This window comes from Erithacus rubecula (assembly GCF_903797595.1).
Source record: "Erithacus rubecula genome assembly, chromosome: 2".
Taxonomy (NCBI): Eukaryota; Metazoa; Chordata; class Aves; order Passeriformes; family Muscicapidae; genus Erithacus; species Erithacus rubecula.
This window is the reverse complement of record NC_136685.1, coordinates 94,088,995-94,116,023: the sequence shown is the minus strand read 5'-3', so window position 1 is coordinate 94,116,023 and position 27,029 is coordinate 94,088,995. Positions and strand designations below refer to the sequence as shown.

The window sequence follows — 27,029 nt, the reverse complement described above, 5'->3', positions numbered from 1 at the left end:
GGGGCTGTACCCAAAGACTTACAGAGACAGCATGGCCCCAGTTTCTGGAGCAGTATTCCAAACTAACTCTTGGGTTTTGAAGTGGTCTGTGGGAAGGGAGAGACTGTGGCAACGGGACAATCACAGATGTAATCCCAGTTCTGTGTCCTCTGGAAACTCAGCGTTGAGCTGCAGAGGCAGGAGCCCTCAGCACCCCCAGCCCAGGCAAAAAGGAGCATTGCTGCCACCAGCAGCCAGGCTGAAAGCACCCACTCAGGGTAGCTTAAGACCAAATTTCTCACTCTTATGCTCCACCTCTTCAGCAGTGCAGAGCTGCTTTCAAGCAATAAGTAATTTATGTCTAGCTGCAGCATATTTATGAGAATGAAATTCTGCTTTTACCTGAAGAAAAAAAAGCTACTTTAGAGCAACTACCTCTTTCATTTTACCTCACTTAATGAGCACCAGCTATAGACATCCTTCTTGTAGCCACATTTCCAGGAGCATGAAGAGCTCTGCATGGTTCTGCAGGGTGCTTAACTCTTAACCCTTCCCTCCACATTTGATGTGTGCATGACAAGCTGGGAGGGAGGAGGGTCTTTTTACATTGTAACACTTCACAGCATTCACATTTTGGGTATTTTGGGCCTGAATATGTAATTCTCACATTTTTGTGTGGTTCATTGCAAATATTCCATCAAAATGTGCTGCAAGAGAAAACGATTTATAATTGCTGCTCTGTTAATGGAGATTCCCTGTGCTAGATTATGAGTGAAAATTTTCCTCCTCAACAGCAGTAGCAAAGTCCATTTTTCTTGTCTCACACAACAGCTGAAAATTTGTACAAAAAACAAGTTTGTTTTTAGCCTGACTCCTACTGTGAATATGAGTTCCAAGGATCAACACGATGGTCCAGCTATAACATTAATAGTGATAATGGGGACATGTAATTCACCCAAGAATAATTTTCTAGGACACTTATGGCACTAAACACTTATTCAATAACAAAAAAGTAGCAAGATAAGCCCAGGTAGAGAACACTTCTGCCTGGTATCTGCAGCCACCACAATGCCAAGTGTATCCTTTGCAAGTGGCATCACTGTCTGGCACTGCCAGGCTGGGTAGAATTAGTCAGGATTTTGTAGGTTTTTTCCTTTATCTGTAGAAAGTCAGCTTCTTACATTACATGGCTGATGTGAGCAAAACAAAGGTCTGCCTGCACTGGAAGGGAGCGCGATGGAGACATTCATTTCCCCAGAATAGGTAGTGTAACAAATCAATCCTGACTGCACTGATAAATTGAACTTCAAGCTTGGTGATACTGCTTTTCAGGTCTAATTCAGTGTAAGACACAGCAGGAAGGAAAGGCAAAGGCACTCGTTAGCATTTCATTCTGCAAGGAGCTGCTCCCTGAGCAGGGGAGGGGAAAAAAAAGGGATTTTTTTTTTCATCTTCTTTTTCACCACAGCATTGCAACAGTTTTTAAGGAAGGTGACATGTGGTTCACAGGAATGTGTGGGGGTGCATGTGCAGAGAGAGAGGTGCAAAAGAACTACTCAGAGATCACTGGCTCCCTGCCAAGCCCCAAACCTTGGGATGGGGTCACAACTTGAGCTCTTGGACGCCAACAAGATAGAAGTGTTGCTTGTGGGAAAAATCCAGTTCCCAGCAGTAGGAGGATTACAGAGCAGCCATGCTAGGGCATGCAAAGGGAGGAGGACCTCAGGAGGCTGAGGTTGAGTCAAATCTTATCTCTTAACAGAGCCCCAGGCTGAACACATCACTCCCCTGGGGAATTGCAGAAGTATGTCTTTGCTAAGTATACATCAAGTCCTGCTCGTGTCACACAGTAGCCATCACCCTGGGACCCTGATCTTTCTCCCCTTGGCACTGTGGCACTGTAAATAATAACAAAGGGGATTTTTGCCCTTCAATTTTCTGAATAATGATGCAATCATTCCTCTGTATTACACACTCCTTTTCACCCTCTTCCACAATGGAGCACAGGTTTGCATACAACCAGAGCCTAGCAGGACTAACTTTTGGAGAAAAGTCTCCACAGTCTTCCATGAAACACTGACCCAAACAGCTCCCAGAGGAAATAAAGCAGGACCTTAGGTTTGCAAAATTTGAAAAACCCATTGTCAGAATTGTGGCTCCTGGTTGTAGAACTGGAGAGTGGGTGAGTGAGGACTGGTGGACACTTGGATTTGGCAGTGGCTTTGACTCCATGTCCCCAGGTTGTCTCTTCATTCCCATCACTGCCCATGCAGAGGTCTGCACTAGTGGGACACTTTGCACCCATTCTGCTCAGTGAACAGTTTTCAGGCAGCACCTGCCCCTGGAAACAGGATTTTCCTTCCAAAAGCTTCAAAAGTTCTCATTTTTATGGTGCCAATCCAATGAAAAGTTGCTCTTTAGGGGTCCATTGTGGGTCGTGGAGTTAGGATTACACACACTGTTTAATAATCACAAGCAAAGCAACATTATTCATTCCACACAAAGCATCTTGTGTGATCAAAGTCTGCTGGCACAGCTTGGACAGCTATAATTGTTCAATAGCCACTTGCATGAATAGAATACCTCTCAGCAAAGGATTGCAAATATGCTTCTAGGTAAGGCAGAAGTCCTGGTGGCCCCACTGTAAAACTGGTAAAAGGAGAGATGTGACCCCAGACAGAATTGCACTGCAGTGTCTCAACAGCATTTAACTAATTACTCAGAAAAAAAGACACAGATTGAGTATTTCTGCCTATCTCAAACCTGGGCCAGCTTGGTATCCCCTAGGGTGGTCATCCCTAGCTGCCTAAGGGCAAGAGCCCCATGGTCTTGGGGCAATTTGCCCTGTGGTTACTTGTCCCCAGAGGACAAGTTAGCAGCTCTTCCCCTTTTGCCTGAAACTGCCACAGCTTTTCACTGTACCCACGAGCTCTCCAGCTATGCTTGTCATTCCTGTAATTCTTAGTTCTTTTGGAATCCTGTTAGCCTGAGAGTAGAGCCTGTCCTGTTGCCATCTAGACCATGCAGAATGGATGTGAGCAATGAGGCTGGCTGGTATCTGCTGTACCCTAACTGCACTCTCACTATGTATCAACTGTATCAGGAAATGTTAAATACTTCCAGTTGTGTGTGTGTGTATTTGCAGCAATAAGCTCTAGCTGAAGACTTTGTTTGCAAAGGGTTGATTAGTTCATTTCAATTTCATCTCAGCCTTATTGTTACAGTATACCTCACCATCCATCTCCTCTTCCCACTCCAGACATTATTTGCTATTCTTGCACCTATCTTTTTCAAAAAGGGCTTTTATTACCAATACTAGTCTCAAGCCACAGTCCCACTTTTCTTTCATTTCGGCTAGAGCAATACCACCCACTGCAAAGCCTCCCTGTAAATGCTGTGGTTACAAACGAATGTATCCTTCAGCAGCAATTCAGACCATTTTTTCACAATGCACATTGTAAATGAGGAGTAATATATCTTCAGAATTGCCCAGAAAACATTATTCTGTTAGCAATATAAAAGCTTCACAGTGTCCGAGTAGGTGCCCTCGCCAAAAACATTTCATTGTGAGCCAGATAATTCAGTTTGAATTGTACATGGTTTGGTATAATCATTCCAGTAAAGGATTCTTTACAATTCCGTAACAGCAAGTCACATGGCTCAATAAAGTTTATTGCTGCAAATGCTTAGTGATTCATGGCATGGATGAATTCTGTTTCTTTCCTGGATCGAGTAATCAATAGCAAAATAATCCCCCTGCAATTACATTGCTCTGCATTAAAGAGGTATGAAGTAAATAAGTACAAAATCTGATAGAAAAAACAATGTGTACAACATAAAAATGAACTGCAATTTGAAACTGGGTGTCCTGCACCAGTTTTGCACACAACCTCTGGCAGACCTACATCCAGCACACTCCCAGCCTTAAATGTGCAGCAAACTCAGTTGGGACTGACAGATTTCCCCTCCATCATGTCCAACAGAGCCTGCTGTGAACACTCTGCACTCACACAGATCCCCCTGGACATTCCCATGGTGCCAGGGACCATCTTTTCCAAAATATGCTAACAAAAGCAGGATCTACACTCCCTCAACCAACATTTTTGGTTCTTCCAACGCTGCTCCTGGACACAGTAAATCAGTGTTTATAACATCCCCTGCTGAGTTGAGTGCAAATTAAATCAGGCTAATTTAGTTTGCACCATCATGTTCAGCTGTGAGTCACAAAAGGAAACAGAGATGTGTGTTGGGAGGGGAGCTGCTGATGGAGGCTTCTTGGGAGGCTGGCACACACAGAGCCCTCGGCTACTCCAGGAACCCTGGGTGTCCCTGCTCCCTCCAAGCTGCTCTGCTCCACAGACCTGAACCCTGTGACTCCACAGTAGGTTGATCCCAATAAATGATAGATATATAATCTGTAATAAACAAGTACCAACACAGCCATCTATTTATCTGGTTCTAACTGTTTTCTCATAAAAACAGGGTGAAAATGATATTGCTTAGAAACAGACTGTTCTGGGGAATAAAGTGCATGCTGTTGTTTTTACTGTTTAGTGCCTCCTGACTGGGAACACTTATATGCAAAGGAGTTCCTCTATAAATATGCTTATGCTATTGCTCAGGCCTCAGTGCAGTGGTGAGCACATCCCTGAGCTCAGTCATGCCCATGTTTACTTTCCTACCCACAGTCCACCTCATTCCTGAATCTCACATGCACTCTGAAAAAATATTTATGAGATTAAGCACCTAAAAAGTCACAAAAAGCCAGAGGGAAGGCTACCTATGCAATCTTAATATAACTCCTTCCTACAAAGGTATTAGAGTATGGTCTTTCATTATATGTTCATTCCCATAGGAGCTCTGTTTCATTTAGCATCCAGGCTCAGACTAGGCTGTGCAGTGTAAAAGAGCCTCAATTGAGCTGTCTGCAGGAATGCAAAAAAGAGGGGAAAAAAAAGGAAAAAAAATCAAAGCAGCAACCTGTAACAGGCACTTAGCGTGGAAATTTCCAGCCCAAAATAAATGAATTGTAAAAAAGTGCAAAAGGAGCCTACAGATAGATGCATCAAGCAACTCTCTCATGGATTTATACCACGTCCTCTAATCCTGTTCACAGCCCCTCACACCTGGGTTGTACTATTGAATTAGCTACAACCTATATTTACCTGTCTCCTTTGGAAGTACACACACACACACTCTCACCCTATATAAAATAAATATCCAAATGTTTTATCAGACAGCTCCTGTATCACCCTACTGAGAACATTCACTCCCTGCCAGTCTCTGGTGACTTAAAAACAATATGGGATCAGTTTACTTTTCACTGTACTGTAGTCTTCAATCTGCAGAGAAAACCCACTGCCTTTCTGGAATAAATATACAATCATCATACAACAAACAGCTGGAGGCTCAGCTCATCACTTGGTCAAATCAAATTAGAGCCACTTCAATAGGCCTATGTTAACTATGAAAGCAAGAGAGATGGTTTGAATGCTTGCAATTCACCTTTCCAAGTCAGAGCTAGGGAAGAGTGTTCGTTCTGTGAATCTCCACCCCTTCTTTCCCAGAAGCACACAGATTCCAGTTCTCTACCATGGGCTTAGCAGCTATAGAACTGGGATCCCTCTATCAGGTGACAGGCTACTCAGGACAGGGGCTTTTCCCTCCTGGACTCAAGAGCCCCTTCACCAAGCACAGCCTCTGGGCACTGCCATAATGTGTGCCTATCAAAATCAGCATGACATAGGTGACCCCAACAACTCAGCCACCATGCTCCAGGGTGTCACACTTTGAATTTGTGGTAGTTGCCATCCAATGGTCTCTCCTCAGTAGGGTTGTTTGAAGTGAAATAGGACTCAAAATAAATGCATTAATTAGCAAAACTTCACCAAGTCTGTGGTTATCAGGTCAAGTCAGCTTGAGGGGAAGACTTTTCGTATGAAGCAAAAAAGTTGAAACAAGGCAGCCTTCCTCATTCTGGTACAGGTCTGGTTGTCTCCTCCTCTACAGCACTGCTTCATGAATAAAGTGTCATCATCATCCACTGTAAAATAATATGGAAAGGGGGTTGAAATATTCCATCCCTATGAGAGCTCTGCCATACTCTCACTTGGACTGGACTATGAGGCATTGGAGATATTCTGCCTCCAGAAGAATAGAAGCCATAATAAAGAAGACTTGGAAGCCTGAACCTCGTGGTTGTTTGTAACCTGCCCTGTAAGATATCTTAAAGATATCTTTTCTAAGGTTACAGAATAAAACATGCAGTGCCACATGCAACAAAGGGGCCTGCATCTGACAGTCAGGGAAGGGGCTTTACCTCAGATTCCCGGAGATATATCCCTTTGCCATCTTGTGTTAGATTACGAAAGGCCTCTGCAAAAGAGGTAAATGAGGTGCATTAACTTGATAGCCAAGGCTCTCTTGGGAAAAACCCCAAAGGCAGACTTTGTAGACTATTCTCAAATGCATGTGAGCTTCTCTGGTCTGTCCCTGGGAGACCCCTGAAAGCTGGAACACTGGGAGCAGCTGAATAAAGTCAGGCATATCACTCTCTGCCCATCCATCTGAAAAACCTCAAAATGCTGGTGGTCCTAACCTTACCCACTACAAGTATGAGACATATGCTGAGTGTCTACAGTATGATCTGAGTATCAGCTGTCTCATCATCAAACTGCAGTCCATCAAAGACATATTTCAAAACTTTCTTCTTCCTGGAAAAGGTGTGTTTCAAGGCTGTCTTCTTCATGGAAAACAAGCAATTTTCATTTGTGTATTGCCTACCTCTTCCTACAGAAGGCCAGTGCAAAGAGCTTAATCACTCAGATATGTACAGCTTGGATGTCTGTAGGAAGGGATTGGTGGGGAGGTGAAGAGAGAGCTTGGTTTCCTTTGTATCTGTCCCTTGCTTAAAACTGATTGCTCTTGCTTTATTCAGAAATCCAGTCCTGCAATTTTGACCTTGCCACTGCCAGTGGGAACAGCATCAGAGGGGCCATGGTTCAGCTGGCAGCCCAGCTTGCCTGGCCAGACACAGAGCACCAGCCTCACCTCCCATGATCTCCACTCGAAGCATGAAGCAAACAAAGCTCTCAAAACTGATCTGTAAGCCAGGGTCACCATATCTGATTGCCATCAAATTACAGACTTCATTGCTGAGTGAAATGCCTACATAAAACAGGGGGGGAAAAAAGGAAAACAGAATGAGATGGCGCAACTGAATGGTCTTCATCCCTTCTCCAACAGCTTTGTTTTTCACACCTGGGGTAAAATAATCAAATATTAGCCAGCCAAAATGAGATGTCTACATGAAGATATCTTCTCCATATTTAAAAGGGTTCAGGTCTGGTCCCCTATACTTACAGTCCTTCCAGAGTTGGAATAAAATACAAATAGGCCTCTTCTGCTAATAGGATATGAGGGTAATAGCAGCAGCTGGGTTTAAGAGCAATATTCCCAAGAGGGTAGGAAAGGAGATGAAAAATAAAATCCAGAGGAAGCTCATACAGAATGCATCAGTCCCAATGTCAAGCAGCAGCAGCAGCATTTGCAAGGAACAAAAGCATTCTCTATTCATGGCCTGGGATTTTAGTTTGCTTTACCAGAGGTCTGCCTGGGTTTCTCACTGTGCTTTCACTGACTCAGATTAACTGGGTGAACATACACCAAAAAGAGGAATGGTATTTAAGGTGTAAATATGCAAAAGAAGCTACAAGACTGAGCACCTACCCCCACAAAACACCCAGCAATAGCAACAGAGCTCAGTATTTGGGCCTACATTTATCATCTTCCATTTCTAGATCAAGCTTCAGACACTGCATTAGTGAAGTCTGGCACCATTATAGCCTCTGTGTAATTCCCACACTTCCAGGTTTGGTCTCTGAGCTGTTGCTTTCAGCAGAGGCTGCAATTTAATAGGAGCTAGATCTGGTCTGCATCCCTACAACCCCACAAAATCTTTTAAAATTCAATTAGTAACACACAGGAAGGGATTTAAAAATTGGGTTATAAAAATTGAAATAAGCAGACACTTCTGTTTCAGACAACTTACAGTGTGAGACCACACTGAGAAAAGAGTGGGCAGCCCATCCCATGGCAAAATAATTTTCAGATGTGTTGACTCAGCTAAAGAAGGAAGCAGAGATATCCAAGGCCATGCAAACTATAAAGTTTTCCACTTCTCCTGGCTCTACATGCCATTATCAAGATGTTTCCCAACCCTGTGCTTTTTTTCAGCTTTCATAAGCAAGAAGATGAGACTTGCCAAAATATGCTGTGGGCTCACCTGTCTCCTGTACAGCTGCCTGCAGTTCCACAAGGTCAAGCTTTCCTGATCTGTTGGTGTCTCTCTTCTGGAAAACTTCCTGTGGGGTGAGGGAGTACTTTTAAACAAACCAAACCACCCAAAACCTAACAGGTGACACCAAAGGGATTGTGAGCAGGGAGATATTGAAAGGTGGCATAGAAATGGTACCAAATAGAAAAGCAGCCTTTTCCACAGGACTCTGAATTCCTGGATACTCAGTGTGCCAGTGGCATTCAGCTTAGTGGGAGAATTAAGGTCAAAACATCTCAATTAAACATTAGAGAGCACCCATTACATATATTAAAAAATGAAAAAAGAAAAAACAAACCAAAAGCCCAAACAACCCAAAACCTTGCAGCCACTCTAACATCTATGCAATTATAATATGAGGATAATGATTTCTTAGCCCACATGCCTATTTCTAGACTTGATCCTCCTCCCACTAAAGTCAATGGAAACCTGGCTGCTGATTTCAGAAGTGGCAGGAATCAACCCCTTTCCCAAACCAGTTCCATTCTGTCTCAGCTGAACTGTTATTATGGAAGGTGAGAAGTTCAATAAGCAGGGCCATGTTCTGATGGTAAAGAAATCACAGTAACACCCAGTCTGGCCTAAGAAATAATGCTCTGGTAAAGTATTATATGAGTCAGAAGAATCACTCATGACAAGGATACATCCAGGAGTGCCAAGATACCCTGGCAGGAATCCAGACTGAAATTCAGGTGAAAACTCTGGAAATCTGGAGAAGAAAAAAAAAATTGTTTTGGGGAGTCATTGGACATCTCTCAGAAAAATGGACTCTCACAAAATTTGCCTTTACTTGAAAGGGCTCAGGCCCCAAAGCCTGCATGAAACTTTACACACACTTGAGAAGATATATCATTTATGATGATAAAAATATGAGGCAACAGGATGGATTCTACTAGTCTCAGAAAATCCAATATGAGCTCCCTGCAGGCATGTAATATAGAATGAAATATGGTACACTATCTTCAGCTATTAGAGAAAATGGAAGGAAAAGGACATCCAAAGCTCTAATCCCAAACAGAATTTACTGCATGACCTTGAGCAAAGTCACTTGACCTGAAGAGCTTTGGGGAACAGCACTGCAGATTAATTGAAACCCTTGTACAAAGCATCTCTGTGTCCCTCTCTTTCACAGACACACTGCCAGCTCTTAATATAATTAAAAGTACAGGCACTGATGTAAACATTATGCTGCCTCAAAGCTTAGCATTCCTGGTTCATACACAAGTTTCATGTAAAGTAACAGAAATAGGCTCTAATCTCACTGCAAATCATGATTACAATTGGTCTGCACCTTGCATTGAATAAGGGACAGAATCATAACTCACCAATCCCTTCCCTGCAGAAAGTCAAAATGCCTTAATAATTTTAATATTGTAATAGCTCTGTTTAGTAAATATGAACCAAGTAAAGATTTTTAAATCATGCTTAAAATTAATAATTTATGAAAAGTAAAGATTCCTAGTTCAATACAGTTTTCTCACAGATAAGACAGCATGTGGTGGGTCAGTTTACAAAGACAGAACTATCCTTCTCCACCTTTGTAGAAAAAAGAGTAATATCAAATTCAGTTTAAGTGAAAAATACATCACATCCTTCACCACATGAATCCTATGGACCTGGCATTCCACATCTAGTTTGGCACACGGTGAAATGAGATACAGTTTCAGAATCAAAACTGAGGTCAAGCTGGGTTTGGGTCCAAATTAAAAATCTGCATCCATGCTTGTTCTCCACCCTCATTCTCTCAGTTGCTGAAATTCAAACTAGATTAGCTCTGCTTATAATATTTCTGCCATGTTGATTCACACCCCAGCAAATCCTTTTGCTCTGGAAATCTAACATGGCATCAGAAGAGTCAGTTCAGTCAGATTGAAGCCAGTTTTTCTTCCCAGAATTCAAGAAATAGATACAGGAGCTGCGAATTTTCTCTGAAAGGGCTTATTTTACAGAAACATTATTTCTCAGCACTTACTTCTCCAAGATATATTATTCAAGATCCTCTGGAGCTGAACAGCATTTATTTCAGGATTCTGTGATACAGAAGAGAATTTCAGTATTTTTTCTAAGTATTAAATCACTTTTCTCCCTCTTTTGTTTTCCCAGCATGCCCCATCTTCATTCTCTGCTTTTCTGGCCCCACTCCAGCCACTGTGAAAATCGATAGAAAAGATTCTCTTTGAATATGACAAGATTCTGAGACTGCAAGAGCTGCAGTGAGCTCTGGGCTAAGTTCTCAGGGCTCCACACAGATCAATGCAGTACTGCAGATTTTCCACTGAGTGAGGATGCAGACCTTTCAGCCCTAGTTCCATCTGTCCCATCAAGCACACTGTCAAGAGATCTGCTTTTATCATTTACAAACAAGAAAAAAAGGAAACTTTGGAATACTTCTCCCCAGACTTTTCAAAGCAGAGACTCCCCCTCCTCCTTGTCATACTAAAGTTTACAGATCTTAGAAGCTGCACCAATCGTTTGTTTGGAGGATTTTTTAAAATATCACTCTTCAAAAATAAAAGCCTGCTCTCAGGTCATTGAGACATGCCAGGGTAGAGCCTTCAGAAATAGCAGTAGCTGCTTCTGCCCCTGTGTGTGCTTGGATATCCTGACAGCAAAGGACCAGCACCTCACAGTATGTGGCAATTTCTAGCCCATCCAAAGCCACATTGTTCTCAAAATCTTAAACAAGGGGCAAAAAGTGAAAGTATTCCTTGTTTTTAGCAACAGCTTCCTTCAAAATATTTCTATTAAAAGTGAAAACTTGTTTTTGTGAAATTGTGTTTGCCAAATACAGGGTATGATACTAAACAAATGCAGCAACCTTTTCTGAAAGGTGGAACACTTGCATCCCTCACCACAGTCAGTGGGACCCCTGATGGCCAGCTCCATCCCAAATCAGGCCAGAGAAATCACTGAAAATGATCCTTCCTGTGAAAGATTCTATTTCACTAGGAAAATTATGGGAAAAAGATGAAGTGACACACAATATCTATTTCACCTCTCAAAGCAGGTCAGTCACCATCCAACTGTGATGAAGTATTTATGAGACAAGATTCAATGTTTTAGGGGTGCTCTCTAATAGGTAACTTTTCCCAATGAATGTAAGAATGCCCCAAAGGGTAGGATGGATCCACACAGCCCATCACTTTGTCCCAAATACAGGCAACAGAAATTAATGTTTAGGGAGAGCATGTGAGCCTGGCCAGCTTCTGTAGTCCATTCTGCTGTTACTCTGTTGGAAAAGTGATTTAGAGGGTACATCCCTGCTCAGTCCTTTAGCCTTTGTTTATGGACTTTCTGCCCATCAGTTTGCTAATACCTTTTGAGCCTCTTGATGCTGTCACATCCACATTAAGTTCCAGGCATTGACACCCTGCTGTGCAGAGAATTGTGCCTGTCTCAATGCTATCATATTGCTAAGCTCCACAGGGAAGTTTGCTGTGTGGAGTCATCACTGTACAGAGTCCAACCTCCTCTCCACAGCCCCTCTCTGCTCCCTACACATCCACAGACCTCCCTTGAACATCCATATGCTTTTACTTTCACAGAGCTACATAATAGCTCTGGAGGAGTTTACTTATGCAAGCACTTACCTGTTCAAAATGCTTTGTGAAGAAATCCTCCCAAATCTTGCCTTCATACCTATCGACAATTTCCTTTAAGGTATCAAAAAAAAATCATTAACTTGCAGAAGAAAAATATTGTCAGCCAAGTTTCCCAGAACATCATCCCATTCCCTGCCCACCACTGCAAGCAGTGTTACATCAGTAACACAGCCCACTGCTAAGATTCCACCTTACATCACAGAACTGCTATTTCTTGGAGAGAAATACTCAGATAACACTTAGTGGGGAGAAACATCCTGTCACCCCAGCCCAAGCTGTGCAAAGCACGGGGCTCACTCTGTGCCAAGAAGAGAGAAGGATCTCAGTTCCCCTTCACACAGCCCAACAGAGGAGATGAAAGCAGAAAAGGCCCTGTTTATGTCAGAGGAACAGACTATGCTCTAAATTCCCTAGCACAAGCTGCAGATGTGCATCTAATGCCATTGAGACCAGCTCTTTTGAAAATAACCTTTAGGCCATTGCATGGGAATCATAATGCCTTCAAAATGTTCAAGGTGTGAAAGGAAGGGAAAGAAGTGCAAGAATGGACCATGAGTATCCAAAAAGCCATGAACAGGAAAGACTACAGAGCAAGTAAGATGGTGTCATTAGATGATATTTACTCAAAGGGCAACTAAGCTGTCCAAAGTTTTGCCTGTCCCCCATATTTGACTGCATCTGTCCCCTTGGTCCAAAGCATCCTGTCTGTAAACCCATAATGTGCTTTCAAGTGTGGCAACACAAACGCTGACATTCTCACTCAGCCTCTCCTCTAGGGCAGAGCAACAGTAAAAACTTAACATTCAGAGCTATAGACTGAACCACAGATACTCGACTCCACTCACACCCACTCACCTTACAGAGGGTAAAGCTCGTGTTCCCACCCATCTCCCTGGAGATGCAAAAAAAGCAGACACATTAAGGACAGATCTGAGTTGTTTGTCTCGCCACAGGTGTCCTTCCCCATATAGGGGCCCAACCTGCTCTTGCTGTGTTTTATTCTCTGGTGTTACAGCTGCAGTAAGGCAAGGCCTTGTATCCGTACAGGACCCCAAAAGCTGCTGGCATTTGAAGTATCCAAAGCACCATTTCTGTACAAACAACCATCCTAGTATTGCCAGCAGAGAGTTGCTGGCAAACTGACGGAGTCAAAAAGCTGAAGAGCCCTTATCCTTCCCACAGTCACAAACATGAGCACACTACAAGGATTTGTGGGCCTATCTCAGCCTATTTTGAAAGGATAAGGCCAAAACCAACACTTCAACCACTGAGAATCCTATAGCAGGAAGAATCCAGAGCCAGCTTCTCTGAAAGAGATCATGCTGCTTTTTGCAGAGTTAAGCCTTTATGCTTGCCCCCATTAGACTAGAAAGACCAGACTTTCCCAGGAAATTAGGTGCTGGCAGAGGGGCAGCAGCATCTCACCGAAGAACGTGCTTCCTGGAGAAGACCCGCAGGATGAACTCAGACTCTTGCTGAGGCTCCAGGGTGCATGGGACAATCACATAGACACAAGGCTCCAGATGGAAGTCACAAGTCACTTCCCGCTCATCAAGGAAAACCTGGTGCTTGTTCACAGGCTGGTGTCGGCTGAAGAAACCTGGGGGCAGCTTTCTGTTGCTCTCCTGGTACTGTTCAGGGAGGAAAGGTAAGAGAATTGTGTTCTGGCCTAGCTGAACACATGGACAAAAGGCACGTGGAAGATTCACAGGCAGGGCACAGCTGGCCTGCCTTCACATCTCAGCGTGTGTTACAGCACAGGCAGGAAACAGAATCCAAAGGACTCAGTCTCCTCCCAGGACAGGATGGTTCTCACCATGCAGCACCTTGCCCAGTACTAATAGGACAAGGGACTGGGTTTCCTGCACTTACTAAAAAGATGACACTACTTGTAAGGAACAGCAGCAAGAACTGGGGAGGAGAAGCCATTCCTGTCAAAGTGGCTTCTGCAAAAGTCGGCCATATGGGCCAAAATTACTGCAGGCAGGAACTGCTCTAGAGTCTGCCCTCCACTAGCCAGAACACCTCTTTTCCCACAGAGACCACATACTTTGTCCCCAGCTTTTCCTGAGGATCTGGTAGCAAAGGATTTTTCAGAACACCTGTGATCTGAGCATACTGCATGAGCAACCTAAGCCCTCATCCTGACTTATGCAAGTGTCCTTGATCTGTCTGGTACTCTTTGCTCTACAGGCCCTTTTCTGCCATAGAATGATGGATAAAATGTTGATCCAGGCAACATGGAATTAATTTTAATGCCACTGAGTGCCCAGTACACAAGCCCAATAAATAATCCTGCTAGCTAAAACTACTGTCACCTTCTGATCTTGGCTGTTCCTCAAAACATTTAGCCATTTTACTTTGCAGTCTCATGGGGAGATGCTATTCCTCTTCCTTTGCCAGTATTTTTCTTACTAATAGAGCAATCTTTCTTATAAAGGGTTCAGGGTTACTCCTCCTCATGCCCCTTATGTTAAATTCAAAGTTTTTATATTCCAGTCAATACCCTGTTGACAGCAGTTCCAATACTTTAGATGCTCTCAGCTTGCCATCTCTCTGTATTGATCTTGGCAACCACCACAAACCTGAGATTGAAGTCCTGGCTGTCACCATTCCCACTCAGGTGTAGCAGAGCACTCTGCTAGGGTCACACTCAGACCCCCTTTGCCAGAAAGTTTACCTTGAAGGTAACCCCGAGAGTGGCCAAGATATTTAAGTCAGGAAGGGGTGCCACCTTTCCTTATGTTACCATGCTGGGTCTAAGGTAACGAGGAACACAATTGTGCTGCTCATACCATATACCCAAAGTAGTTCTTTGCCAGCCCAAGTTCTCATTTAAGAGGTAAACTCTCATTTGAGTGGTAACAGAGTGAAAGATATGAAAATATGCCCTTTAAAGACAAAATGACCTAAAGTTGTACCTGTTTTAAATAGCCCTCTGAGATCAGGGCCAAAATTGAGACTTCATCAAGATTCAAGTTCCAGGGCCCTTTCTCAGTACCAAAGCCTCTTGGATAAAGAAAATTCTAGAAATACAGCTGACCTGAAGAAGCTGAAAACACGTTCAGCTTCAACATCAGACAGCCAGGAACCTGAGCTCCCTAGGAGATCTTTGACTTGCATGGGGCACAGGCTCTTTTCCCACCTCATGTCAAGACTGGAAGGCAGCAGAAAGGCATCTCTGACTCTCATGACACAGCCAAGAATTGGGGCACCATCCCACAGCTGCAGCAGGGATGAAGTGCTCATCAGGTAAAGCTTGAAGCTACTCCTAATACCTATGAAGACCGAGAACAGAAGCTGAACACATAATGCCCATTCTCAAAGCCAATGAGCTCCCCTGGTATGGCTGCTTTTCAGCAGAGTCAGAGGATGGCTCTATGTTAGTAGTGCCTTGCTGTAGTGCCTCACTGAATTCAAAGACTGTCACTTGCTGTCCAGCCAAGAAACAAAGGCAAACACACCACATGCAGTGTTGTCTTAACAGGTGCACCAGCCTAGGTCCCCCAGAGAACAGCCAGCAGTGGTGACAAGGGACTCACCTGTAGGCCCACCTGCAGGAAGAAAAGAAACAGAGCATCTGTCAGTAAGGACCTCTGTGTCTCACAAAACGCAGCCAAGTCCTTGCTGGGAAGCAGAGCAGCTACATACACCTATATGAGGTGTTTGCCTTTAGAAACCTCAGTCCTTCCACCCAAAACCCCTTCCCCAAGTCACCTCTCCATAACTGTACGAGCTCACAGCAGCAACAAGACCTGTGGCTCTGTCCAAGAGAGAAGAGTGGTTCTCAAAGTACTCAGGTAAGCAGTGAATTTAAGGTAGGAAACTCTCACTCCTAGTGATATCCACTTACTTCTGGATACAGAGGGAGCTAGCAGTATGCACACATGAGCAGCTGCCACATACTAGGAACACTTTTTAGGTACAATTTTACTATAGTGGAAATGCCTCAAAGTAAGGGGACTCCTGGCACCCTCTTCCAGCTATTGCACATACCCTCAGAGGCAGCAAAATAAATCCCAATGTGCTTTGAAGAAAAAGGCACTTCACACTGCTCTGCAGGCTGACACACAGCATGCTGGAGACACAGCAAGGAGGGCACAGAGCCTGAGGGAGCCCTGATGCATGAGGAGACTGGGCACAGGCAGGAGGAAAGAGCAGAGATCACCCTGCACACAACAGAAACTCTTGGCCTGAAGAGCACTACAATCTACAGGGGCTGGAAGTTCTCCTGTTTGGTGAGAGCAAGAAAAGCAAAGCAATTCTTTGCACCTTATAGAGTAAAAATCCAATGAAAAGATGAGGGGCTCGGTTCCGGTGTTTGGTGCTGTGTTTCTGCATGAGGGATATAACCACATTGCATGCACTTGGGCTTTTCTTACTGTCTTCAACTGGCAACACATTCAGCCAGTACTGAGGGTTCATCCAAAAGTTGCCTAAGTAAAACAAGAAAAACATTTTGATGTAACTTTCCATCACAAAATGGTGTCTGACATTGGACTGAATAGGTTGCGGGCTGTCTGCATCTCCAGACCCCACAGGAATTTGATTTTAAGGTGCATTTTACAAGTTTAGCAGTACAACTACTATCTAAGACAGGAGAAAGATCCAGGAACAAGGAACTTTTTACTTCTGTCTATATGCAACTAAGAGCTCATTTTGTTTATAGATGTATCATTATTTCTCTCTCATCCCTGGTGTATGGGCTAGCTAGCTTTAGACTCCACCTACTCTGCTCCCAGAAGAGATGAGCCTCTGACTATTTTATTCACTTTACCTAAAACACACTCCCTGGAGGTGCTGAGGATGCAAATTTTAACCGACAAGTTTAATGCCCTAGAGCAGATCCGTGCTGGCAATTGATCCTGGGATCCTAAAGCTTATTTCATGCTATAATCAGCCCACTGCCCTGTGTTTGCAAGCAGTGCATCTTCTGTGATAGTAGATGTCAAAGTCCTTCAGCTGCTTATTTCTGATGTTTGTTTGGAGGCTTAAACAGGAAGCACATGTTTCTGTTATCAATGTTATATTAAGAAGTTATAAGGAGCTGGTCAATGAGTCAGCAGAGCATCCAAAAGTCAGAGTTATTGAAAAGAGCACCCCTCACCATTACAGAATCCCAGACTTCCTCCTGCTGTACTTCCTTTAACCCATCTCCCACTCTTCCAGGAGTACATCCACTTTTTCCCATCTTCCTGGCTCATCAGGTCTGGAGTTAATTTACAGATCATCAGATCTACAAAATGAATCTTAAAGTCTCGCAGAGACATCCTGGGAAAAAGAGTGCCAAGAGAGATCTTGTCAGAAGTTTAGTTTAGTCCATATGGTTCATAAAACAAAAAGAAAAGGGAGCAGGGAACTTCGAAGCCACACCATTCTGTGTTACATATGGTAATGCTCATATTTTAATAGACAGTAAAGAAAAGAGTGTCTGCTTCCACAGCAGCATCTAGGAGTAGCTAATGCACGACTAAAACTTCAGCAAAGGACAGCAGAACGGAGAATAAAATAATCTTGCCAGCAAAGGGAATGCAGTGAAATTACAGGGGCAGCAACATTGCCACCTCGTGGCAGAAGCTGTGAAGAGAGCTGCAGACAAATGGGCAAAGAAGAGCTATACTAAGAAGGAAAGACAGGACAAAAGCTCCTGGGGCTGCCCTTTATCTCCAGCACCTCCAGGAGACCTAGCAATGTCCTGCTTCTCCCTCACTCCTGCACTGAAGAACAGTGCAAAGGACAGTCACCGCTTCTCACAGCATCAAGCTGAGAGGAGCACAGGCTGCTATGAAGCTCATCACCTATGCCTTGGCCTAAGTGGCAATGTGATGCTTCAGCTCCAGGTGCAGCCCCAGGGCTACTAGCAGAGAGGGGAGTAGCAAGACTGTGCCATTACCAGAATTCTCCATCCTCCTTCTTTTTCCTCAGCAAAATCTTCTCCTTCGGGCTCAGCAGTTCCCACTTGTAAGAGCTAAGGGGACAAACATGAGGTGACTAACCAAATTCAAGGCAGAGGACATAACCTTCCTCTATAAAAAAAGAGGCCAAATCCCTGCTTTCTACATATCTCTGTGCTTATCCCCCACCCTGCCTTCAGCCACATGAGACTCTCCACAACCACCCTGGGTCCCATGAGATGGAGCTACACAGCTCCAGTTTTCGCCAGCAGAAGCCAGAAATGTTCCTTTTCCATCAGCCAATCAGTTCACTTGAACACACAGCTCCCAAGTACTTAAAATATAAAAATCTAGACCTGCTTTGTTGGTTAATTTTCTGTCAAAGGAGACATAATAAGAAGAGTGTTTGGCATAATGAATGAATGACTAGGACAGCACAAGAGGCAGCTGGGAGTAGTTTCTAAGGCAGGCCTGCAGTATGTTGCTCATTATGCTCTTCAACAGAACAGCTGGTGTGTTGTCATTATGTGACAGACACGCATCAGAGAAGTTACTGCTCTGCAGACAAGGTGAAAGCCATTCACATTCCCAATGACCTCTGTTCTCTCCCCTCCTTTCTATGCCCTGAGCCTCAGCAAACAGACTGTGCAGGAAATGAAGTGAAGCCTGGAAGCAAGAAACGTGCTCCACTTCGAAGCTGAACAGGACACAAGTTAACAGCTGCCCATGGTCTAGTATGCAAACCACTGTCTTTCATGGGTTCCAATTAAAAAAAAATTAAAAATCAGGTAAATGCAAATATAGAGCCCATTTTCCTCACTAGCTGCTTCCTCTGCTCTCATGCCCAAAAGCATTTCCCTGAGCAGTCAGAAGAGAGGACTTCTTTCAACTTCTTTCAACTGTTGGACTTCTTCCAACACCATGCAGCCTATGGAAGACATTTTTCTGGCCCCTCCCATGATAAATGACTGTGTCCTGAAACATGGGGGTTTTCTAGAGCCTTCTGCACAGCTTTCTAGATCACAGCAAGGTGGTCAGTGTCTCATGTTGATATTATTTTTCCTCTGGCATTTAGTGAAAGGAAAAGTAGAATTTATCTGATTGAGGCTGCATGTGTGAAGAGAAGCCAGCTAGAGCAGCATTGTCTGTTGGAGACATAAATCTATGGAGTCATTGCTTTAACACCAGAAGGTCTGTGCAAGTAACTATTATCTTACTGCTGCCCTCAACATTAATTCATGCCTGAAGATGGCAGCATCTTTCCTCCAAGAAACCTTTCCTCCCCTCAGTGTCACACCTTTCGTTTTTTAAACTCACCTGTCACTCCAGTCTCCTTTCCACTCAATTTTCCCCCATGGATTTCTCAGTCTCACTAGGTTTTCTGGTCCATATTGACAGGTCACCTGCAGAAAGCAGTAACAGCAGTTCTCATCTGGTTTATATCATCATATTATGTCAGATATTAACAATTTTTTTTTTTTTGTTCTCTGGGATGCCAGCAAGTATGATGACAAAAAATCTTTTAACATGCAACTCTGAATGCCAGCAACAAAGAGATTAAGGTGCTTCATCTTACATTCTAAACTGAAACCAGAGACATGACAGATTCCTAATCTAAAGGCTTGACTGCAAATTCCTTTTCCTTTCCAACATCTGCTCATTTTGTACTCATGTGAAAGCCAAGTCCTACCCCAGTGCAATGGCACAGCACAGTGTAGCCCCCCATGAAAGACCATATAGAATAGTGCCTCCTGAACTGGGATGCCATGGTGGGAGGAGAGGGAGCCAGGCCAGTTAGGGGCTTTGTTGATAGCACACAGCAGAACAGCTGACTTCACACTGTTTCCACATGCTTGGTCAGTCTCTTAAGGCTGCCTGGCTCTTCATCTCATCAGAGGAGCCTGACAGACACGTTGTTGAAAAACTCCACACAAACAGGTACTGAACAAGCTTTCACCAAAATCTCCAAAGCCCCACACAGTCTTTGCCATCCTTCTTACCCCAAGTAAAAAGCAAATCCCCAAGTTTCATCACATCCTCCCAGCAGCCCCAAAGGCCAGTCCTTTCATTCTTAACAGCTGAGATGCATTTGTAGGTGATGGTCTCAGCAGAGCCCTATGAATCATTACCACCCTTAGAGATACACTGATCCATAACAATTGTCCTTTATATCAAGGCCTCCAAATCAAAATAGACACACTTAAAATGTTAATCATAACAAAGTCCACAGTCTCTTTTAGCCTTAGACTAAGAAAAGAGTATTGGGGAAGAGATATTATAGTTGCTCTGATCAATTGGTGAACCTATGAATGCAATAAAAACTGCCAATATCCAAATTAACCTGGACCCATGACATTTGGGCTGGTCTTACCTTTCTAATACCAGTTACTGTGTAGGCATGGCCAGCAACAAGCCCATTCTTCAGGACTTTTGTTGTCTGTATACAAGAAAGAAACAGAAGGAAAATAAACCTTTTATTCTATCCCTATTCATACAGCAATACCAGAGACCTGTAATCCTTTAAGCAGTGACTTTTAAAGCAAATGAAGAATTGAAAATTAAATAAATAAATAAATTGAAGCTCCTAAGAGCCAGATTATGCAGTATGCTTGGAATTGGAAGGTTGATTGTTAATGGCCCTTCCTAAATTGCGGATCTCCAGCTAGAGACCACCTCACTTGAAGGAAGCACAGAAAGTCAGGTTTTGATTTTCAGAGGAGTTTCCCAACAGCTGAGGTGGTAGCATAAAGTTTGGAAGCCAAGACTTTAATTCATGTTGTGAATGACCCACCTCTCTACCTTAGCTATAACTTTATTCCATGTGTGTCTGTACCTCACTGCACCATCTGTAAAAATGGAAAATTTATTTAATAAAAATGGGAAAATGCAGTAGGTCCCTATCCAATAGAGTATTTTCTTTGAAAGATAAACCAGTTCTTAAAAACAACAGGGAGCTGAGAGCATCAGGGAATCAATCCATGGGCAAAGTTTAACATGAAGTATATCACTTCTACAGAAAACCACACGTGGCAGCTTTGATACATTTTGAGTCACAATGACCAGCTAAGCAGAGGGAAACAGGTTTTAGAAAGGTATTTAGTTATAAAGTAATTTGATGTCCCTCCAAGCCTCACCCCTATGTGTGTCTGACAACCCATGAGAGATCTGCTGTAGGTGGCTCTTGTCAGGATATTCCAAAGATCAGGAGGAGCTTCTGCAAGCTTGATCCTTGTATTGACACCCCCTGTAAAATCCACCAAGGCTTCTGAAACTTGCCCAATCTGCAGATCTTCATAGGAGCCATAGAGTCTAGCAAAAAAAGACATCAATATATTCTTTGGGTTATAGTCACAGGTTGAAAAAAGTGAAAACATTTTTTAAAATGTGCAAAAAGCAAAAGGAAGGCTATAGCTCATGTTTAATTTTAAGGGAATTTTTGGCATTTGGGAAAGAGGAGAATCTACAAAATTGCCTCCAAGATTAGCCATAGTCTGAAAGGGACTCTTCAGTCACTGTCTGCACTGTAATAAGAACATGCCTATCATGACTCTTTGATGACTCTGCCTTAGAGAATGTTGCCTGAATTTATCACCAGGCACTGTGCTGTATCTAAGATACAGTGCCTTGAGAGCTCAGTCTCTAATCTGATTTTCTTTATCACTCCAGTGCAACTTGGCCCAGTCTTTTCATTCTAACCCTAACACCAAATGAAAATAACTGAACATTCTCACCTTTGTGTGATCTTTCTCTCAGAATTAACTGGAGTATTTTTCCCTGCTCTGCAAAGATTATTTCAGCCAAACATTAGCAAACTCCATCAGTTAGGCCTTGCTGCTTTCTTCTTTGTGCTGATACTACCACCTTAGACAAAACACCCTGGAGAGCAGCCACTGTTCTCACCGTGCCATATGACTTGTGACATGCCTCAGCTTTGGGGACCTGAGAGCAAAAACGTCTGCCTAAACAAAGTTCAGTGCTTCGGCAGACCTCCAAAACGAAAATCCTTGGAGGTTTCTCATACTGATAATACATTAAAGGAGGCTTTAGAAATCATTCACATTTGGAAATGTTTATCTACGGTGTTTCACTCCTCTGTGGTATTTACAGGGAAGGCATCAGCCTCAGCCAATACACTGCAAACAATGATAACACTCAGAGGACAACCCTCCACAATAGGGCTGTTTTCACACCTAAACCCTTGGATTTAAACTCAAGGGCCTGGTTTGATAACAGCTACTGCAATGGCAGCTTTCATGTGCAATAATATTAAGATGAGAGCCATCTACTACTCTCCAAATGTAGCAAGGCCTAGGATTTGCATTTATAAACAAGTACAAACTGTGTAGGCACCAACCAACATATTTTAGAGAGGCTATTTGCATAAGTTGAAATGAATCACTTACTTAGCATATGCCTTCTCCAGAAGGGCTCCCCAAAACACGTTCTTATAGACCGAGGAAACAAAGAGCAGCTCCCCCACTTCATTCACCGGCAGGCGATCATCAACCACTACGTCAACCCATTCCCCGAAGTGCCAGAACTGTCAGGGGAAAGGAATGAGCTGATGTTTCCCTTGGAAGGGACCTCCCCTTGGAACAACAGGAAAGGCAAGATAGCCTGGCTGTGGGCACAGAACAAGCTGCTGTGGGTCAGTGGGATGTGCTGACTCACCCACAGGGCCAGCTCCCCAGCCCCACCCGGCCAGAGGAGAAAACAAAGCATCTATCAGGTGTAAAAGGAGTAAGCAGGGAAATTAGCCACAGGTGGACTAGTGGGGAAGGAATTCCTAACTGCAGGGTAGCAGAGTTATACCCAGAGGGGGGCAAAGGGCTAGAATATTGGAGCTGATGTGCTCAGATCCTGCTGACTGTTGCCACTCTTGAAACAGAGTTTTGTCAGCGTTAAAATATGGGTAGGACGCAGCTGGAGAGAGCAGCCAAGCAGAGGTGTTTCCTCAGTGGCTTGCAGTTGACTCACTGCCTGCACTACTTTGTGGGAGAGGTGATGGGCTCCTCTCCAGACTGGGATACCCTCTGGCCACTTGCCCCTGGCCAAAGGGAACCATGTATAAATTATCTAAGGGCGTGACACACAGCAGAGGATATCTGAGGATCTCCTGCAATCTGGGGGAGCAGCTGTACCCGGAAGTGGAAAATGCCCGCATATTTCCTCTCAAAGCTCTGGTTTTGTGGTACAACTGCAGCCAAGATGTCCTGGTGGAATGTCAGGGCTTCCAGGGCCGCCAGGAACCAGCAGTTCTCTGCGCCAAGACAAACGGACACATGCAGTTGGCTGAAAAGTGAGAGCTCTCAGCCAAGTTCAGCAACCCCACCAAGAGCCCAGCAGAAGAGCTGTTGTGCTGATGTTTTCACAATTATAACAAATTAGATGATCCAGATATGTTCTTTACTTAACCAAACTGTGATTGGTTTATAATTGTTCTCTCCTGATCTTCTCATTTGGGTACTGTTAAGTTACATAAGAAATTTAGCAAGCAATAACTGTCAATAGAAACATTCCGTGTTTTACTGGCTTTGGGTGAGGTTTTTTCTGTTCTCTTTAGAGACACACTATTAAAAAATTCTTTTCCATTTTTCTTTGAAAACATTAGCTTCTCAGAAAAAAAAAAAATAATTTCCAGAGGATCTTACATGCAAGACTGTACTTAGCAAACTTTGGTTTTAAGGACATAAAGCACTTAAAAACTATTTTACTCCCACCTCTACCTGTTTTTCAGATGGCAATATAACTTTTATTTTAGGCAACACAAGCATAAAATTATTTTTCTAACTGCAAGGCTGAGAAGAAAACACACTCACACTGAGCATTAGGTACAAATATAAAGTCCTTCTGTGGTCTCTGTTCAACTGTGAAGCAGCAACACCACAGACCAGTAAGAGCACAGGATCACTTCCTATTAGCATGGGCAGAAACAACACAGAGCAGTGTTTTCAGCTTGTGGAGACACCTCTCATGCCTCAAATCTCACCTTGAAACTTGCCAGCTTATTTACTGAGCCTGCGGCAGTAAATGATTGCTTCATCCACATGCCAAGTGGAGAGAGGAGATGGATACTTTCTATTTCCATGCCAAGTTTTAAACATTAAAACTTCCATGCAAAATGTTATCTTGTGAAAGAATACTTAGATATTTATACAAAGGAGTTTCCTTACCCACCAATCCTTGGCAGAGATCAAGCTGCTTTCTGTTTGCAGCATAAAATACAGGACTTTTGTGCAAAGCCTGGGAAACACAAATGAAAAGAGAAAAAAAAAAGAAGAGAGTTAAGCCAGTAACATGAGCTGATTTAGCTTGAAAGTTAAAGCTTTTAAAATACTGAGAGTCCTTTGTGCCAGCAGACATTGTTCTGGCTCAGGTATAAACCTATTGTTATGTGCTCTGGCTAACCTGACACCAGCCTGGGCACACATTTGTGCTTGGTCTATGTTGAATTTGGACCCCAGTATAAGTCACTGGTGCTCAGTGCATCACCATGGCTTTTCATGGATACCATGCTGAGAAGACAATCCTTTAAGCCTGCCAGTCCTGCTCCTCCACACAAGTGCCAGCCAAGAGTTTTGAGGGCTGAGCACAACTGTTCAATCTTTCATTCAACCTGGCTGACATCTCCACAGCTTGACTGACAATTGAGCTATAGGACTGATGGATGCTACAGCATTCCTGTTGCTGTGACAAGAATAAGCCTGTGAATAACTGTAGAGACAGAAATAATGTGGTGATTTTTCCCCTTCAAAAGTGCCTCTGGAGTTAAATTAATAACCTAAGTGTCAAAATTACATTTCATTCAAATGACCCAGAAATTGCTCAAGCTAAGTTTCACACTATTGGCTTCCCCTGCAGGCAGTAACAAAGAAACAGCAAACCCTTAGAAGGCAGTCACAGTAATTAGACTCCAAGCCCTACCCTTGGTGAGTTTGGGTGTTCAGTTTGCAGACCATCAGATGCAGCAAGCTACAAGTCTGCAGGGTGAATAGCAGAATCTCAGCATCTCCTCTGCAGCACAGGGACTGAAGGATGCACAGCATCCATTCTCACAGAGTCTTTGCTCAGAAAGTCTGGCATCCAGAGCAAACAGCAGCCTTCTTCATAAGGCAGTCTTAGAATCATAGAATACAGAATATGCTGGGTTGGAAGGGTCCCATCATGATCATCAAGTTCAACTCCTGGACATGCACAGGATACCCCAACAATCATAGCAAAGCAGCAGAACAGTTCACTGAGAGACAGAGGAGGTTTCAAATCCATTCCAATATCTGAGGGGTGAAGAGACACTTGAAAGACTTTGTAGAGGCCAGGACTCATGCTTACCCTTTTTTTTTTTTTTTTTGTTTTTTTTTTTCCTCTTGCAGAAACCTGATCCTTCTGGCAAATTGTTTAAATCTCACGAAATATGACAACTAGAAAATAACTTACCTGGAACATGCTATCTGGTATTACATGGAAGAATTCCCTACAGACAAAGGAATTCTGAAATTCTCATATAATTCTGTACATTGCTTCCAGGAGGATCTGATCGTCAATACTCTGCTCAGTGGCTCAGTAAAAGCAGAACTGGCATTGCTAGTAACAGGCCTTATCTAACTGTGCCAGGCCCCAGTCCTGGCCTCCCACACATGTTATCTACCCTTTCGTTATGAGAACGTGCTCTGTGACCAGCCCTTGCACCTGGGTGTCTCTTGTGATGTTCAGTTTAAGCCTGAAATGCCAGCAAAGGCCTTGGAAACATGAGCACAAGTAGAAAACAAAGGCTCCAAAACTAAAACTAACTCATAGGCTGATGCTCTGTCACTGGTTGTAATAGAAGCTCAGCCTTGAGAGCTGGGGAGAGATTACTCCAAGTACAATAGACCAAACAGTTAAGCAGGAGGGAAAAAAACAAACAGCCCAGCATGAGGATAAGGTACCTGCTCTGTCTGGGAAAGTAGCAGGCTCCAGCTTCATAACAGTATGAGGTCCATGGAGAGAAAGGTCATTGCTAAGAACAGTCTAGAAACTCAGAAATCTTCTAAGAGGTCATCATCTTGATCGCTAGGGAGAAGGATCTCATCTGTCACCACAGAATCATAGTGAGATCACTGTAGATATGAGCTCCAAGGAAACCAACTCTGCTTCCTTCACCTCCTCTCCCTGCCTGCTCCAAGGCTGCTTATGATTTTGGGCAAAAAATGCTTCAAAGGTAATTATGAAACTCCATGTAGCCCAGCTTCCAAAATGACACCCGATGCAATAAATGTAATCCCCAGAGACATTAAGGTGCACCTAAATTAAAGTCTAAGAGTAGTCTGTTCAGTACTAAAACTATTTGCTGGCTATCATCTGTAATCACCCTCTTACACACAGCACTCACTGCAAGTCACTTACATGTGGCCTCTTCCACTGTAAATTGTGGGGCAGTTTCTTTAGCAGTGCTCCTGTTCCAATGGAGCTGATGTGAGCAGGGAAGGTGTCATCTGTGAACAAGCGTTTGCTCCTCAAGCACGACTCCAGCAAAGCCTGGTAGTTCTGCTGAATGGGAGTGGTGTGTTTCTGAAATATAGTTCTGCCTAAAGGCACAGGTGGTTTATTTTTTTTCAAGCACAGCAGAAAAGGCATGCTGATGTCTCCAATAACACCAGGATAACTTTTTTCCACTGAGGATTCCGGAGGGATCTCACACTGCACAGTTCTGCTGGAAACTCTTGGTTTTCTCAGATGAGGCGTGTCTTTTCAGAAGAATTCCTGATAGTTAAAATAAGTATGAAAAGTAAATTTAACCCTGGCTTTAAAAGTGTTCCTCTTAGTCAGCAGTGGTGGGTAGAAACACTGGCATTCCCAGGAGTGGTGGGGGCTCATCCAGTTCTAACTGAGCACTTATTGCTGCATTTTCAAGGCTTTAATATCACTGTAGATCCGAGTGAAATCAAAACAAGTGACCCCACTGACTTTTACTAGAGCTTTGAAGCCATTTACATGGCTATTCTATGTCTCTCTCAGGACTATTTTAGGCTCTCCGGGATATTTTCATAACGTGTTGCAACATGAATGACAGTCTTTATTCAATCACATTCTGGCATGAAGCTATTTCCCCTCCCAAAAAAAAAAAAAAAAAAAAAAAAAAAAAAAAAAAAAAAAAAAGGCAAGCCCAAGGCTAACAGAAAAATGGAATACATTAGGTTTCAGAAAGCCACAACTCACACTCCTATGATAGTTATTCTTCCC

At 43.4% G+C, this 27,029-nt stretch overlaps 1 protein-coding gene across 1 annotated transcript; it reads right to left on the bottom strand.

The window, feature by feature from the left end:
* Positions 1–5,287: 5,287 nt before the first annotated feature.
* On the bottom strand, positions 5,288–26,438 carry CAPN14 (calpain 14). The gene is made up of 20 exons (XM_079299338.1): positions 26,193–26,438; positions 23,984–24,053; positions 22,952–23,070; positions 22,214–22,350; positions 20,945–21,119; positions 20,182–20,247; positions 19,128–19,213; positions 17,810–17,884; positions 17,024–17,187; positions 16,189–16,352; positions 13,342–13,580; positions 12,772–12,808; positions 11,905–11,967; positions 10,287–10,344; positions 8,959–9,023; positions 8,453–8,521; positions 8,264–8,342; positions 7,030–7,146; positions 6,299–6,354; positions 5,288–6,022 (listed from the first exon to the last, which is right to left on the bottom strand). The coding sequence occupies exons 1-20, from the start codon at positions 26,421–26,423 to the stop codon at positions 5,996–5,998; spliced, it is 2,097 nt and encodes a 698-aa protein (XP_079155464.1). The 5' UTR covers positions 26,424–26,438; the 3' UTR covers positions 5,288–5,995.
* Positions 26,439–27,029: the final 591 nt, after the last annotated feature.

What these genes read in the sequence shown, in the direction of transcription:
- CAPN14 (XM_079299338.1), bottom strand. Translation starts at nt 26,423, where the DNA reads ATGCCTTTTCTGCTGTGCTTGAAAAAAAATAAACCACCTGTGCCTTTA. An exon ending in GTTGTCAGACACACATAGGG is followed by an intron (nt 20,248 to 20,944) that starts GTGAGGCTTGGA and finishes TCTTGTATACAG; the next exon opens with ACAACAAAAGTCCTGAAGAA. An exon ending in TTGGATTTTTACTCTATAAG is followed by an intron (nt 13,581 to 16,188) that starts GTGCAAAGAATT and finishes CAGCTAGGCCAG; the next exon opens with AACACAATTCTCTTACCTTT.